This window comes from Bos indicus, chromosome 14, assembly GCF_029378745.1.
Source record: "Bos indicus isolate NIAB-ARS_2022 breed Sahiwal x Tharparkar chromosome 14, NIAB-ARS_B.indTharparkar_mat_pri_1.0, whole genome shotgun sequence".
NCBI lineage: Eukaryota > Metazoa > Chordata > Mammalia > Artiodactyla > Bovidae > Bos > Bos indicus.
In genome coordinates, this window is record NC_091773.1 from 35,234,951 (window position 1) to 35,253,565 (window position 18,615).

Below are 18,615 nucleotides of genomic sequence, written 5' to 3' on the forward strand. Positions count from 1 at the left end.
GGGGGAGAGTGGTCAGTGTAGGTCTGCAGTCAACAAAAATATCAGGTTGGCCATAAAGTTCATTCAGCTGTTTCCATAAGATGGTATGGAAAACTCAAAAGAACTTTTTCGGTAACCTAATGACTCATGGCTGGAGAAGGCAATGGCAACCCACTCCAGTACTCTTGCCTGGAAAATCCCATGGACGGAGGAGCCTGGTAGGCTGCAGTCCATGGGGTTGCGAAGAGCCAGACACAACTGAGCGACTTCCCTTTCACTTTTCACTTTCATGCATTGGAGAAGGAAATGGCAACCCACTCCAGTGTTCTTGCCTGGAGAATCCCAGGGATGGCAGAGCCTGGTGGGCTGCTGTCTATGGGGTCCCACAGAGTCAGACACGACTGAAGTGACTTAGCAGCAATGACTCATGGGGATATAAAGTGAGACAAAACAATTTCTCTACAGTTTTTGTAAAGAAACGAGACAGAAATACCTCACAGGATTGCTCATTGAGAGGGTGTATGTGATACCAGGAACACGCCTTCCTAGTAAATAAAACAGCACGTTTCATGAGACTCTTAACTCCTAAGGCTGACTGCACTGGATTCTATATGGCTGACTTGGTGGTACAGAACACTGACTTTGGGCATTTTCCTTATTTTAAGGATGAAACTGAAGATATCTAGAAGAACAGGGCCATTATTTACCTTTCTGACAGCTGCCAGAAGCAAGTTTCCACTTGAGTTTTAGATGGCAACAAGGGAGGAGGTTACACTGATGGGTAAGTTGGAGGAGAGCAACACTTGGCTGCTGAGTTGAGAGAAGACTCACAAGCTTCGTTACTAAGTTAGCTACACTGAGAAAAGAAATAACATTCTCTTATGAAAATTAGGAGGCCTTACCAGGAGAGATTCCCAGGTGGAAGGCCACAGACCTGAGGGAAGGCCAATGATATTCCTCAAAAAGCTACTGAGGACTCATAGAGAGACCTACGAAATAACAGGCCAACAAGCCTCCAAAGTGACCTGCCAATTTTATACTGGAAGATTTTTTAAGTGGGAGTTATCTCTCTTGGCAACAAATAAACAAACAACCTCATAAAATCCTTGAATAAATTACATTACACTATATAAGACTCTCAGTGACTATTACCTCACCAAAGGAAGTGCTCAGTCGTGTCAGACTTTTTGACCCCATGGACTGTAGCCTGCCAGGCTCCTCTGTCCATGGGATTTCCCAGGCAAGAATACTAGAGTGGGTTGCCATTTCCTACTCCAGAAGACTTCACAACCCAGGGGGATCAAACCCACATCTCCTGCATTGCAGGCAGGTTTTTTTTGTTTTTTTTGTTTTGTTTTTTTAACCGCTGGGCCCCTGGGGAAGCCCCTATCAAACGATAAGACAAGACTTAAAGAAACTGATAACCTTAAGTTACCAGTCACAGAAAAACATGTGTAAAACAAGCCAAGGTAAGTACGCTTGATGACTAGTCTTATAGAAGTAATCAGAAGTCAGAGACCAACAGGTATTAACGAACTTTCAGTTCAGTTCAGTTGCTCAGTCATGTCCAACTCTTTGCGACCCTATGGTCTGCAATAAGCCAGGCATCCCTGTCCATCACCAACTCCTAGAGCTTGCTCCAACTCAAGTCCATCAAGTTTGTAATGCCATCCAACAACTTCACCCTCTGCCCGCCCCCTTTTCCTCCCGCCTTCAATCTTTCCCAACATCAGGGTCTTTTCTAAGGAGTCAGTTCTTTGCATCAGGTGGCCAAAGTATTAGGGCTTCAGCTTCAGCATCAGTCATTCCAATGAATATTCAGGACTGAGTTCCTTTAGGATTGACTGGTCTGATCTCCTTGCAGTCTTATAGAAGTAATATATAAGAAGTCTTATAGAAGTAATCACAAGTCTGAGACCAATAGGTATTATTTAACTTTAGGGGAACTGTTTTGATTTCTGTCTTGCATGACCATTGGTTCTCTTTCACGAATCACTAATTGAGGTCTCCCAGGTAAATCAGATCCTCAGTCAAGGTCTATTAACTAAGTTAAGAGAATTTTATCATCCCTGGAGTCAGGTCACCATCCACTCTCCAGTGCTTTATGGATGACCTCAGAGAAACGTCTGTCATCCTTTTCACTTGCTTCAACCTCTGACTTAAACCCTCATTCTATGGGAAAGACATAGACGCTCACACTTTGGAGGCTTTACCTCTGAAACAACCACAACACACAACTCACCCCAGTTATCCTCTTCAAGAGGGGAGAACTCATTGGCTCCTGAGGCCAGGGACCTTGCCCTTCTTGCCACCTCTATGTCCCCAGCACACAGTAGGGTGGTTACACCTATCTGTTGAATGCATAACTGAAAAAACAAATATCTGAAGGCCTAGATCTGCAGTCACTTTGTTAACCACCACATAATTTTATTCTCTCATTCATCTCACACACAAGAGTGGTAGTATCCTCATTTCATAGAAAACTGATACACTACAGAACTAAGTGACGTGCCCAGAGTAAACAACAGAACCAGTATTCCGAGCCAGGTTAACCGCATTCGGAATCCCAAGTCACCACTCCAGTTTCTCTCAATTATATTCCAAGAAGTGTGATGCCCAAGAGAAGTTCACAGATATGCCTTGTGGGGGGTGAGGGTTGGGGGAGAGTGGTACCCAGGCAGGTGTAATTAGGGACCACTGTGCATGATATTCAATTCTCAGTGAATATCACTGTATCAAAGGATCACAAAAGACTTAAAGGAACCCCGATAGCTTTAAACCTGAAGACTCATGACCCTGACTGATCCCACCTTGGGAACTCATTAAAGGACATCCTTCCCAACCTTCTGGAGACAGCAGTGCTTCCCGGGGCACTGTGGGAAGTCTGTACCATGTCACGACATCTATCAAGGCTGCCACTGCAACTTGCATTCAAGAGATGCCGCTGATAGCAGGCCACGCCACTCTGGAAAAACTTAAACTTTCTGGACTCCTTATTCATAATCAGTAGAGTGAATGTCTTAGGCAAAAGAATCTATAAGGTCACTCCTAACTTTAAAATTCAAAATTGTCCCTAGGGTTTAACTGCTCCAGGCTAAAGTTCCTTAAGTGGATTTGTACTTTGAAGAGAGTGTCAGTTTTCAAATCAGCTATGTTCTAAATATTTTTGCATCAGTTGTTTGAAACTCAGAATCTATTTTCTCACAGACACATAGTAGCCATGAGTGCCAAACCAAACCATGACCATCAAGTCTAATTAACAGTCCCGGTGAAAACCGCGCACACACAACATAAAACATCAGAAAACTGTACTCAGATATCGGCAGTTACGTTAAAGTGAAAAGTACAAAAATTTGTTTTAAATAATGGCTCTAAAGAAAATGCAATTTTAATTTTATAGAGTTTCTGAAGGGGCAAAAGAAATATTTTCAAATGTGCTGGAAGGTGATTGTACTGGATTAAGATTGCCTGCTCTTCTTTTTTCCATTCACTTTAAAATGCAGAGCTTCCCTTGAGACAAGAGTATTACCATCCCTATACTTAGTGCTCATCAACCATGACCTGTGAGTGGACCAAAAAAAACAAAAAGAGTTGGTAAGGTAGAGAGTGAAGTCATTTACAGGGAAAGGGTTAAGGGATGTTGTGAAAACTGTTTCCTAAGCAGGTCCATGGCGGTAATTATTAAACAGGATAAACAGGGAGTAGGAGAGAGAGCAGATTTAGGGAAGTGGAAGGTAAGAGAGAAAGTGTACATCTGGTTGTGGATCATTTAAGAGCCTACAAACTGATATTATAATTCAGGAAACATAGTACAACATCACCTTTGATATATTGTATACCACTGTCCCTATAATTTCAGACAGACCTGTGTTATTTTACCAGCAAATAGAGTTCATTCAAATGGTGAACATATACTTAAACTGAATACCTTCTAATAGATGCTTTTGTTGAGTGATTATGCTCATACAGGCTATGACTGATTAAAGAAAATGAACGCCATATAGCTACTACCTTTTATGATTCTGTTTACATTTGCATTTTTCTGCTTGCTTGAAATCTCAGACTCAGTGGTTTCAAGAAGCAGCATGCTTTCCTGATTAAGGACACAAGTTTGAAGCCAAACTTCTAGAAGTTAAATTCAGTGCTTCAGTTGACCTCTCCTTAGCTTCCCTGTCAGTAAAATGTGGGTGATGATGACACTGCCTATTCCCCTGGGCCTGATGGAAATGAACTAAATTCATACACGAACAGTGCCTGGAATGACGCTTGGTACATGCTAAGTGCTCAAAATGCACGTGCCATCATTATGGGTGTGTTTTAAGTCACTTCAGTCATGTCCGACTCCCTTCGACCCTATGGACTGTAGTGCACCAGACTCCTCTGTCCATGGGATTCTCCAGGCAAGAATACTGGAGTGGGTTGCCATGCCCTCCTCCAGGGGATCTTCCTGACCCAGGGATCGAACCTGTGTCTCTTGTGTCTCCGGCATTGGCAGGTGGGTTCTTTACCACTAGCGCCACCTGGGGCCATCATTATACTGGCATATGAAATATAAAAATCAACAAAGCTATATATTAAATGTTTCTCTGCATATTACTAAGAGAAAAATGTAAGGTACAGAATATCTTTAAGGAAAAAGAAAACTAATGAAAAGTATACATACTTGAATATGAAAAAACAAGTGCTCAGGGTACGTGCTATGTCTACGTTTATAGAAACAAGAAGCTCTGCTGGAAGAAACTAAGGCTAGGGAAGATGAAGGCGGTTTTATTCTTTTCTGTAAACCCTTGTGGACCTTTGTAACTTTGTCCATGCTCATTTATTATTATTCAATACATTTTAAACATATTCATTAAACTTAAATTTATTTTGACTATGAAGCTAGAAATAAAATTGATAGCCATTAATCATCAATATCACCTCTGCTGCTACTGCTAAGTCGCTTCAGTCATGTCTGACTTTGTGCGACCCCAGAGACAGCAGCCCACCAGGCTCCCCCGTCCCTGGGATTCTCCAGGCAAGAACACTGGAGTGGGTTGCCATTTCCTTCTCCCATGCATGAAAGTGAAAAGTGAAAGTGAAGTCGCTCAGTCGTGTCCGACTCCTAGCGACCCCATGGACTGGAGCCTACCAGGCTCCTCCGTCCATGGGATTTTCCAGGCAAGAGTACTGGAGTGGGGTGCCATTGCCTTCTCTAATATCACCTCTATTCAAAAGTTAATCCCAAACTCATCCATTAAGCCATACAATCCCAATTAAATGAAGTGGAGAGAAGGGAAACACATACAACTTTCTATGTCCTTTCCTCAACCATCTCCAATTTAAAAATTTAATCTATATGAAAGGATAAAGAAGTTGTGTACATATATACAGTGGAATATTAGCCATAAAAAAGAATGAATTTGAGTCAGTTCTAAGTGAGGTGGATGAACCTAGAGCTTGTTATACAGAGTGAAGTAAGTAAAAAAGAGAAACACTAATATAGCATATTAACACATATATGGAATCTAGAAAAATGGTACTGATGAACCTGTTGGCAGGGTAGTAATAGAGAAAAGCAGAGATAGAGAACAGAGTTGTACACACAGCAGGGGGAATGAGAAGGTGAAAAGGATTCAGAGTAGCATTGAAACAGGTATGTTACCGTATGTAAAATAGCTAGCTAGTGGGAATTTGGTGTATGATGCAGGGAGCTCAACCCAGTGCTCTGTGACAACCTGGAGGGGTGGGATGGGCTGGGAGGTGGGAGGGAGGTTCAAGAAGGAGGGGACATATGTATACCTATGGCTGATTCATGGTGATGTATGGCAGAAACCAACACAACATTGCAAGGCAATTATCCTCCAATTAAAAAGAAAACTAGAAATAAAATTAAAATTTTTAATCTGTAAATGCTGATGTCCTTCAACTTAAACAAAGGAACTTATTATATTGATCTGTGTTAGTCACAAAGGATACTTAAGACTTTACAGAAATAATGACTCACTTAGCTACAAAAGAAGATGACATGATAAATGCCTGGGAGATATGTAAACTAATTAGCTCAATAATATATGCTTTCTGATCTTTATTATTTTTATACCAATTATCCATTATGTATATATATAAGAAAGAATGACATATTGGAATCCAAGTGTACTAAAACTGACTCTAAGGCATCCTGATTTCATGCCAGCTAACTGAAAAAATTAGTCAAACTAGTCATGAGGCACATGGGTGAATGTGAAAACAATGGATTTTTCACTTCCTAGAAACAAGTCTAAAATTCAAAGGTATGGCCACTGACAACATTCCTGGCAAGATTTTTTTTTTTAAGTGAATTTTATAATCTCAATAAGGTTAACACCACACATTCCTGGGGTCGGGGGCAGGGGGGTAGTGGATGACAAATAAATGCCATCAAGACAACCAAGCACAGGAACCCCAAACATCTGTTTTGTTTTCTCACATCTTAATAGCCTGGCTATTTTAGATACAAATATTTGTTTTGCTGACAATGTTTCCAAAATGCTAGTTCAAATTTTGTTGAAATAGTTGCTTTTTGAGCTGAACAAACTGCAAACACTTATGAAGTCCAGGAGGCATCTGTGGAAAGGAGCAAATATGGCCTCAAGTTTTGCAAAACAGTTCATGCAGCAAAATATAGGTAATATAGATGTGGCATTCATAGTGTTCCCTGCATTCACTGGGAAGATGGCCGGCAGTTTAGTTTTTCATCCCATCTCACCAAACTCCTGTTAGAGTTCAGAGCTTTCCTGCCACTTAGCACAAGAATGTCCCCCTGTTTTTCATGAGCTTTGCTCTACTTTCTAGGTCTTGGCAAGGATCAAAGCAGCAGAGGGAACAAATCGTTTCCCATGCATATTGAATTCCCTCTTATACTGATTTTTCCTCTGTCACTTGAAATTCAATATTGGCAAGATTCCTGTACATCACCTTAACCAGTAAATTGTCTGCATGCAGTCAAAGCATGAAAAGGTAGATTTCAACATTAAGGTTTTTGTAAGAAATTCAAATGAACAAATCCTTTGAAAAAGGAACTTTTCTATGTGATCCATGCTAAAATTCATAAATACATAATTAGCTTTTATTTCCATTTGATCTAAAATGATTATCATTTGGTTTTATCTCTCTCTGATTGCTTTGTACTACCCTAAAAATACAATGTTACAGGTGAATAGCCCTTTCATAAGAACGTGGCTTCAAAATTCCTGATCAACTTCAGTATTCAAGAGTTACATGCCCATTTTCCTCACCTGTAAAATGGAAACAGATAGTACTGACTTCATGGGTATGTTTATAAGATTACAAGTAATACGTTGTAAAGCTCTAAACACAGTAATTATACTTTTACTATGTATTATTATTATACTCACTGTCATAATAATTGTGAGATGTTCTAAGACTTTATGGACAAGAATAACGTTTTCAAGCCAATTTAATTAACTAATAGCACAGTAATTAGATTACAAATGAGTACTCATATTTTATTTATACATATATGAGTCATATAATAAAAACATTTTTTAAAGAATGGCTTTTCTTTTTAGAAAAGTCAATTTCAAAAGTCTCTTCGTGAATGACTCTCAAAGTGGTTAAATTATCTTTATCTCATTTTTTAAAAAAATGTATTCAGTTATGTTGGTAACAATATGACTTAAGATTTCAGGGTTCAGTTCAAGGAAAGAAAATATTCTTTTCATTTCAGTGGCTAAGAGATGATAGTATGAGAGCTTAGATGTTAGTATGAAAGGAAAACATCCTAAAATGTCCTTTTCTTTTTTCTTACTCTATATGTTTTTAAACACAGAAGAAAAATCATTAACTCTGCAAAGAAAAATTGTTTTAAAAATAAAAACATGTTCTTTTAACATTTTAAAAGTTATTTAAAATGAAAGCCATGATTTAAAAAATAAAGTAATATTGGATTTAATTTTGATGTTATTTTACAGTATTATATTTGAGCAGAGTTCACTCTGACCAAAATTTTCTTATAGTAGATAATAGAATGTCAATGTATTATGTAATACCCTTCTCTCAGAAACAAAACACATTCTCTATCTAATTGGGAAAATGTGAATAACTGGATGGCTGTAATAAATGATATATACTGTGCACTATCAAATTTCTAAGATTTTTCTCCAGTAAAGTGTATATAAAATATATGTCTCTTCAGAAGGTAAGGTTTCAATGATAGTGAAAATAAAAATATTCTGAATGAAATGAAAATAGAAAAAACCTATCGAATATTGTGGGATGCAACAAAAGCAGTATTTAAAGGGAACTTCACAGTATTAAATGTGTATGTTAGGAAAGAAGAAAGATTTAGAATCAATTATCTAAACTTCAAGCCTTAGAAAAGTAGAAAAAGAGGGGCAAATTAAATCAAAAGCTGAAGAAATCCTAAAAATCCTAGAAGTCAGTAAAACTGAAAATAGGAAAACAATAGAGAAAAATCAATAAAACTAAAAGCTGGTGAGAGGAGGAGAAGGGGATGACAGAGGATGAGATGGTTGGACGGCATCACCAATTTGATGGACATGAGTTGAGCAAGCTCCAGGAATTGGTGATGGACAGGGAAGCCTGGCATGCTGCAGTCCATGGGGTTGCAAAGAATCTGACACACCTGAGCAACTGAACTGAACTGAAAAGTTGGCTCTTTGAAAAAAACAAAAAATTAATAAATTTCTAGTTGGGTCAACCAAGACAAAAAAGAGAGAAGACACAAATTTCTAATACCAGAAATAAAAGAGGGGTCCATCACTAGCAATTCTATGGACATTAAAATGATAATAAAAGAATATTCTGAACAACTCCATGCCCACAAACTTTATAGATCATAACATAAGAGAAAACCTAGAGTTTGGCAATGAGTCTTCAGGTACTAAACCAAATGATGTTCCATGAAAGGAAAAAAACAAAAGTTCATTCAAATTAAAAACCTCTGCTCTGCAAAAGATAATGCTAAGAATAAAAAGACAATATATAGACCAGGAGAAAGTATTTGCAAAAGTACATGTGATAAAGGACATATCTGAAATATACAAATAACTTTTAAAACTCAACAACAAAACGACCTGATTAAAAAGTGGGCAAAAGATCTGAACAGATACCTCATCAAAGAAGATACACAGAAGGCAAATGATTATACGAAAAGATATACTCAACATCATATTTCACTAGGAAAGTGCAAATTAAAACAATTAGACAGCAGAACACACCTATCAGAATGGCCCAAAGCTGAAGGCTGACAAACCAAATGTTAGTAAAGATGTGGAGCGAAAAGAACTCTCATTCGTGCTGGTAGAAATGCAAAATGGTACAGCCACTTTGAAAGACCTTTTGGCAGCTTCTTATAAAACTAAACATACTCTTACCATACAATCTAGCCATCAGACTCAGGAATTTTCCGAGACGAGTTGAAAACTTATGTCCATATAAAAACCTACATGAATGCTTACAGTAGTTTTATTTATAATTGCCAAAACTGAAAGCAACCAAGATATCCTTCAGTTGGGAGTGGGGAGGCTGGCATTGCTAGTTGAAGAGTAGGCACAATTTTTATGAATTCAGTAAGTTAATTAAAATTGTGTTGAATGATCAATTTCACTATACTTCTCAAGGTATATGGATTCTTACCTATCTCCAAATGATATACAATTTTTTAAGAGTGTCAACGCATGACTAACAAATTCCTCTTTTTAAAATGAATGCAAAGGCACTGGTTTTAGTTTTTAAAACTTGAAATTATGCTTTCACATTCAAATTATGTTATTTTTAATGTATGACACATGTCTACTTAAAGGAGGATACAGCTTTCAATATTTAACTACAAACATATTAAAATAACATGAGCTTAAGATTCATAAGGAAGTACATATTTGTAACAAATACTGCATAATATCATAGACTTGAAAGATGACTATCGTGCATATAAATTTTAAAATGTAGAATTAAAAATAAATGAGTCCTGCGAATTCCCTGGCTGTCCAGCGGTTAGGACTCCATGCTTCCATTTACAGTTTCAATCCACGATCAGGGAACTAAGATCCCAAAAGTCGTGAGGCATAGCCAAAAAAACAATAAAAATATAAACTCCTCAATTGAAAAAATGAGTCCTTACCTATTCATATTGAAAAAAGCCCTTACAAGGTCATCTTATTTGTCCATTATGATACAACAATTCTATGAACAATAAAGAACGGATATCATGGAAGAACTCATGGATTGTGGATTCATCTGTTCTGTGTAATTCCATGAAACTGAAAGGCAGAAACTTAGTTACACATGAGATAATGACTAAAATTTAACTTTCCAGTATTGCAAAATACTGACTTTAAACCAAATAGACTATTAATAGGAAAAAAAACACCTGAAATAATTTCAACAAAAATAAACATGTTATTTTAACTACTGTTTCAATCTCAAAACAAAAATGTTACGGTATATGTAATAAATCATTCTTATAATTCTTTAGCTTAATGATTTTTACAGACTTTATCATCAATACTCTCTTGTCATCCATAATGTTCTATATGACTAGTAAGAAAGTAAAGTGAATGCCAAACAACTTAGGCTGAATCCACAGTCTTACTACAAATGTTTAAAAAAAAGATGAAAATTTCCTTGAATTTTTAAAGTAATCCACATTTCTTTTTCAATGTGTGAACTCACTGAACTCATTATGCAACACAAAAGGTTGATCCACTACACACACATTTTTAGTGGGAACTGCTGAATATTAAAAAAATCTGAAAAATATTATTTTTTCTCCACTTCAATTCATTCCTATTCTATAGCAATAAAGATATTGAAATTGAAATAAGTACCTAGAACACTAAGCATACATTCAAATAAAACCTAAAATAAATCATTTAATCTTAAAATAAAATTATATATACTTTTCAAAAATTATAATTTCACACTTTTTCCCATCTGGTGTGGCTTGGTGCCCACTAATCCCCTCTCTTTCACATGGCATCCCTTTTATAAACAAAATTCACTTAGAACAATGTCAAGTTTCAGACATAAAGTTTTATGATATGTCCAAATGGCCTTTTTATAAAGCTCTAATCAAACTTAAGAAACATGATTAAGTCTTCAGTTTGTTTTATACTGTGCTCTTCACAACCAAAATGTCATTAATTAAGTAAAATTATTCAGCTGTCTCCTTTTCTCAGTATCGTATTCCACAGACCCTAAAGAGTTTTTCTGTTTCACATTCACATATCTGTCCTCATTTCAAAGTTCCTTTTGGTCCTCAAGAACCTTTCATGACCCAGAAGATACATGTAAAAACACAAGTTATCTCTAAATTTCAACAAACCATTCTCTCTCCTCTTGATACCTACATGAAGTCAATGTGACAAGGAGAGACAGCGAAGTTCTACAGTAACTTCTACCAGACATTCAATTCCTTTTATAACAAAGTTTACTCAAGTGTGGTTATATAGATGTGAAGTCTAATTAAAATGCAGAAAAATACATATATGAGGTTCTATGAATACTGTTTTTATATATGTGAACTGAGTGAATATTATATCAAGCTACTTTTTAAAACTGAAGTATAGTCCATTGACAATATAATGTTAGTTGCAGGTGTACAGCACAGTGATTCAGTAGTAATATATATACACACACACATATATCTATATATTTAGCACAGTGATTCCATCTTATTTATATATGTCTTTTATATATTCTTCTTCAGATTTTCTTCCCTTATAAGTTATTACAAAATATTGAGTATAGTTTTCTGTGCTTTGCAATAAATAGGTCCTTATTGCTTATCTACTATATATACAGTAGTGTTAATCCCAGCCTCCTAATTTCTTACTTCTCCAACCTCCACTTCACCCTCTGGTAACCATAAGTTTCTTTTCTATGTCTGTGAGTCTCTTTCTGATCTGGAAATAAGTTCATCTGGATTTTTTTCTTAAGTTTCCACATATAAGCCATGTCATAAGATAAAAGCTCATTTTTTTCTTAAATAAAGGTAACTGGAATATGATAATCAAGATAAACATGTCTAGAGTTGAGATATGCAGCAGAAACTGTATTTATAGTTAGCTGGAATACAAGATTAAGAATGATTTAACTTCCAGAATGATTTAACTGATTTCTTGAACAAAACAGTGTCTACACCCATTTAAGAGAAAAAGTAGAATGATTAAACACTTAAAGGAGTTTTAAGGAGGATCATTTGCTAAGATTTACAAGGTAAACCTACAGTCAAAATTTAAATCAGCATCTATCACATAAAAGTTTTTTCGCCCCATGATTTGGGATAACCACTGAGAATTAACACTCTGATCACGTCATAGAAGTGAGTTACAATGAAAGACCATTTTAATATGACTGACTGGGCTCTGGCTTTAGGAGTAAAAGGCAAAGGGAAAAAACTCACGGCTTCTTTAAGGATAATAGTTCACTTCTAATCTATGAAGGGAAAGATTATATTTGTAAAAAGTTAAGGATGCAGGACTTCAGTGGTGGTAGAGTGGTTAAGACGCTGCACTCCCAATGCAGGGAGCCTGGGTTCGATTCCTGGTCAGGGAACTGGATCTCACGTGCACAACTAAAAGATCCGGTGTGCTGCAACTAAGATCTGGCACAGACAGACAGACATTTTAAAAAGTTAAGAATGCAAGAAGTACAAGAGGATATGTAAGAAACCCAGGTGGAGGCCAATTCAGAAAATTAAGCATACACTATTAAGAGTTCCAGAAAAAATTAATGGAGGGGAAGAAGTATTAAAGACACAGTAGGCAGACTTCTGGAGATAGAGTTTCATTTAAAAGGGCCCATCAAATGAACACTTGCTCCTTAAGAAAAGCTATGACAAGCTTAGATAGCATAATAAAAAACAGAAACATCACTTTGCTTTCAAAGGTCCCTCAAGTCAAAGTTATGGTTTTTATAGTAGTCATGTACAGATGTGAGAGGTGGACCATAAAGAAGGTAGAGTGCCAAAGAAATTGATGCTTTTAAACTGTGGTGCTAAAATAGAGAGCCCAGAGACATATCCACGCACCTATGGACACCTTATCTTTGACAAAGGAGGCAAGAATATACAATGCAAAAAAGACAATCTCTTTAACAAGTGGTGCTGGGGAAACTGGTCAACCACTTGTAAAAGAATGAAACTAGAACACTTTCTAACACCATACAGAAACATAAACTCAAAATGGATTAAAGATCTAAACGTTAAGACCAGAAACTATAAAACTCCTAGAGGAAAACAGGCAAAACCCTCTGATATAAATCACAACAGGATCCTCTATGACTCACCTCCCAGAGTAATGGAAGTAAAAGCAAAAATAAACAAATAGGATCTAATTAAACTTAGAAGCTTTTGCACAACGAAGGAAACTATAAGCAAGGTGAAAAGACAGCCTTCAGAATGGGAGAAAATAATAGCAAACGAAACAACTGATACAGAATTAATCTCAAAAATATACAAGCAGCTCCTATAGCTCAATTCCAGAAAAATAAATGACCTAATCAAAAAATGGGCCAAAGAACTAAACAGACATTTCTCCAAAGAAGACATACAGATGGCTAACAAACACATGAAATGATGCTCAACATCACTCATTATCAGAGAAATGCAAAGCAAAACCACAATGAGGTACCATCTCACACCAGTCAGAATGGCTGTGATCCAAAAGTCTACAAACAATAAATGCTGGAGAGGGTGTGGAGAAAAGGGAACCCTCTTACACTGTTGGTGGGAATGCAAACTAGTATAGCCACTATGGAGAACGGTGTGGGTATTCCTTAAAAAACTGGAAATACAACTGCCATATGACCCAGCAATCTCACTGCTGGGCATACACACCGAGGAAACCAGAATTGAAAGAGACCCGTGTACCCTAGTGTTCATCGCAGCACTGTTTATAATAGCCAGGACATGGAAGCAACCTAGATGTCCACTGGCAGACAAATGGATAAGAAATCTGTGGTACATATACACAGTGGAATATTACTTAGCCATTAAAAAGAATACATCTGAATCATTTCTAATGAGGTGGATGAAACTGGAGCCTATTATACAGAGTGAAGTAATGAAAAATACCAATACAGTATACTAAAGCATATATATGGAATTTAGAAAGATGGTAATGATGACCCTATATGCGAGACAACAAAAGAGACACAGATGTATAGAACCGTCTTTTGGACTCTGTGGGAGAAGGCAAGGGTGGGATGATTTGAGAGAATAGCATTGAAACATGTATATTATCATATGTGAAACAGATCACCAGTCCAGGTTTGATGTATGAGACAAGGTGCTCAGGGCTGGTGCACTGGGATGACCCTAAGGGATGGGATGGGCAGGGACGTGGGAGGGGGTTCAGGATGGGGAACACATGTACACCCATGGCTGATTCATGTCAATGTATGGCAAAACCCACTACAATACTGTAAAGTTATTAGCCTCCAATTAAAATAAATTAAAAAAAATAAACTGTGGTACTGGAGAAGACTCTTGAGACTCCCTTGGACTGCAAGGAGATCAAACCAGTCAATCCTAAAGGAAATCAAGCCTGAATGTTGATTGGAAGGACTGATGCTGAAGTTCCAGTATTTTGGGCACCTGAAGCAAAGAGCCAACTCATTGGAAAAAGACTTTGATGCTGGGAAAGATTGGGGGCAGGAGAAGGGGATAACACAGGATGAGATGGTTGAATGGCATCACTGACTCAATGGACATGAGTTTGAGCAAACTCTGGGAGATAGTGAAGGACAGGGAAGCCTGGCATGCGGCAGTCCATGGGGTTGCAAAGAGTGGGACATGACTTAGTGGTTGAACAACAACAACCAAATATTGTGAAGTACAAAAAATGCCCACTCTCAGAAACATTGTTATAAAATCCACAGTAGGTCATGAGTGGGAAAGGGTAGGCCAAAAGAATCACTATCTTCCATGATTGATCCTTAGAGGCTATTTGATTTTTTGAAAAACATTAACTAGTTCATGATGATGAACATTAAATTCAAGATGATGTCATTTATATTCATGTGTCAACACTTTAGTTAAAGTTACAGTTAAGCATCCTAGCTAAATGTTTATAATTATACATCCAAAAAGCTACATATATACCCTGAAAATGGAGTACATGTACAACTAAATAAAATCTCATGTATTTTTACATGAGATCATATCTCATCTTATTTCATGTAAGTTTCAAGTTTATAACTTCATATGAAAGCTTTTAAGTAAATAAGTAAAAATAAAATTAATGTCACAATCATGCTGCTTGACTAAAGGCCTTGCTAAAACTTGCCAAAAGTGTGCAACCATTGTCATGAATATATGATTGTAGAAAAATGCATTTAAACCATCAGAAATACAGCCTGCAGGACTAATCAAGGCAAATCATTACCTGCTGCGGGATCTGTAACTGCTTGGCTGGTAATGCCGGATGGTGGCTCCTGAAGCTGGTAAGTGGCATTTGTGGACGGCGTTGTTGGGCTGCTGTTGCTACTCGTCATGTAATGTGCTGGATACGGTGAGCTGTTATAATACTGTGCATACTGACCCTGGCCGAAACTGGGATAAGATGGATAGTCCTACCAAATTAAACCACACAAGAACAACCAGTCAGAACACAGCTGCTGCCTTCTTACATTTCAGAGTATAACCGTAAATACGTTTGCATCTCTGTCTTCTCTGAATTCACAAAGGAACACACAAGCACACACTGACTGAAATGCGCAGACATGCAAACCAATTTTAGGTAAGATTGGATTCCCTCTTCATATTTCTTCTATTTCAGGTTGCATTATTAGGTAAAGTTTAACCAATCTGAAAACCAAATGACTCACCATATAGGACTGCTAAAGACATTTTTTCAAGAGCAAAAAAATCTATCAGAAAGCTTAAGAAAGCTCTTGATTTTCTTCGTATAAGAAAATCAGCTACTGCACTTTTTTTTTTTAATTTCAGAAGTCAACCTGGCTTTTAAAATTACCTGCTGTGAGCTGTTAAATCCAGAGGAATTTGTGAGTGAATTATTTCCTGTATATAATCCTGATGATGTTGTAAAACTGCTACCTAAAACAAAATGAAAAGAAACATGGGTGACTAAGCCATGTTGAGTAATGTGTCTACAGGAAATTATTATTTAGATAAAGCAGAGCTGGGGTTCATAGAAATGCATTTGGTTTATCTTGAAACCAGAATAAATTGCCATAGCTAAAATTCTGGTTTCATAAAACGGCTGACACTTTTAGTATCACTATACAACTGAGAGTTCATAAGTAAAGAGGTTTAAATTTCTAAGGACATGAGGAACTCAAACTATGGATGAAATTATGTATTTGTGTAAAAATATTAGATACTTAGCTTTCCATTTCAATTTGTAAAATGCACAGAATTTTCACATCTTTACATTAAATATGATTATTGTAAAGTAGTGGGATCAGATTAGATGATCTTTAAAATTCCTGCTAGCTCAAAAACTATGATGCTACTTCCAAAAGTTCAAGATGCTTTCCAACTGGTACTTGTTATCTGAATGGCCCATGGAAAAAGCTGATTATTTTATTTCACAGAAGAGTAAATGGAAACACTTAAGAGTATCTGATAAAACAAAGATCAGAGAGGAACATGTGCTGTGTAGGTAATACTCTATTTGTCGAATGTCTCTGTGCTAAAAAACAAACAGCAGAGTTGTGCAGGATTCAAACCAAAAAGCAAATCTTAGTTTTCTCCTTCAACAGATTTACCATCTTTTTGTTTAATCATGTAAAGCAACAATATACTGTTTTTTTTCTTTTATTGAAGTATAATTGATTTACAATGTTGGGTTAATTTTTGCTGCACAGCAAAGTGACTCAGTTTTATATATATACATACCTTCTTCTTTATATTCTTTTCTATTATGGTTTATCTCAGGATATTGAATATAGTTCCCTGTGCTATACAGTCGGACCTTATTCACTCATTCTATATAAACAGTTTCCATGTGCTAATCCCAAACTCTCAATTGATAGCTCGCTCACCCTACATTCCCCTTGGCAACCGCAAGTCTGCTCCACGTCTGTGAGTCTGTTCCTGTTTCGCAAGTAGGTTCATTTGCATCATATTTTAGATTCCACATATAAATCATATGATTGTCTTTCTCTTTCTTACATCCCTTAGTATAATCTCTAGGTCTGTCCATGTTGCTGCAAATGGCATTATTTCACTCTATTTTATGGTTAAGTAGTATTCCATTATGTATGTGTGTATATGTGTGTGTGTGTATATTCAGTTCAGTTGCTCAGTTGTATCCAACTCTTTGTGACTGCATGGACTGTAGCATGCCAGGTTTCCCTGTCCATCACCATCTCTCTATATATACATATATATGTATGTATGTATGTATACACACACACACACACAGCCCATCTTCTTTATCCATTCATGTCAATGGACACTTAGGTTGTTTCCATGTCTTGAATATTGTGAATACTGCTGCTATGAACATAGGGGTGGCATGTATCTTTAATAATATACTATTTTTGACTATCATTTTAGTGAAGATTTTTAAAAGGCCAGGGATTAGCAAATGTATAAAAAAATGGCATTTGAACACAAAACAAATTAAATAAGACAAGCTACTGGGCTACTTGGTCATAGTCAAGAATTTTATATACCGTTTTAACCCAGTAATTATATTGCTAGGCTTTTACTCTAAAAAAAAAAAAAATATCATCTATACTACGAGGTAGTTAGCAAAGATGTTCTTCAGTGTTGTTTCTAATAACCAAACACAGAAAGTAACCCCGAGTCCTTAATAGACATTATTCAGAAAATGGAATATCATGAAGCTGTTGAAATAGTATCATAATGACATTTAACAACATGGGAAATAGTTGCATACTAATTTTTTAAAACAAAAACTTAAGCAATGAAGATGTTCTTTGTGATCTCATTTGCAACATTTGAACAGCATAGAGTATTTCTGAAAAGCACAAAAGTCTATGGAGGGGTGCAATCTATGGTCACAGAATATTTGTGGAGCCAATGATCATTTTAAAATTTTCTACTCAGAACCTGTGTTACTTTTGTAAATAAAAAAACCATTTTTAAAAATAAAACTTGCAGCAAATGAGCAGTCTAGGCAGTAAATGTGTTGGTGGTTTAAGGAGGATGTCTTCAGTGTGAACCACCTATTCACAGATGCCTTCAGGTATGACGTGCTAGTTAATATACATTAATTATGTACTTGCTTACTGAACATTTAAGTATTGGCCAAAGAGTCAGAAAACCGTAGAGTTTCCAGCTCATTACTTATGAGCTGTTTGGACTCTGGACAAATCACCTAACTGCTCTAAGATATAATTTCCCTAGCTGCAAAAACTCTATTTCATAGGCTTCTTAAACAGATCAAATGAAGTTTTGGAAAATATAACGAACAAGCCATAGTAACACACAAATGTTCAGAACCATTACTGTTTATTCCAGTAAAACTTTCTAAAATTCTCTACTGTATTTATGTATCTTCTCCCTCTTTTGACTTTCCCAAACTAGAGAAGTATGGCAATATCTTGCATATCTAAAATTATTTTATCAAGTATCTACACACTTTGAAAAACCAGTCAAGGACTCGCTATTTTTATTAAGAAAAGAAAATATTTCCTAAG

General features: G+C 36.5%; 1 protein-coding gene across 12 annotated transcripts in view; it reads right to left on the reverse strand.

Moving 5' to 3' along the window:
- Positions 1–18,615, reverse strand: part of EYA1 (EYA transcriptional coactivator and phosphatase 1) — a 372,737-nt gene that overhangs the window by 106,432 nt on the left and 247,690 nt on the right. For 11 of the 12 annotated variants that reach the window (XM_070802666.1, XM_070802669.1, XM_070802667.1 and 8 more), the window contains 2 exons: positions 15,957–16,039; positions 15,369–15,555 (listed from right to left, as the gene is read on the reverse strand). The exons of the other annotated variant lie outside the window; for it this stretch is intronic. In XM_070802666.1, the coding sequence (XP_070658767.1) occupies positions 15,369–15,555; positions 15,957–16,039 (270 nt within the window). The remainder of the gene's footprint in view (positions 1–15,368; positions 15,556–15,956; positions 16,040–18,615) is intronic. 12 annotated transcript variants of the gene reach the window in all.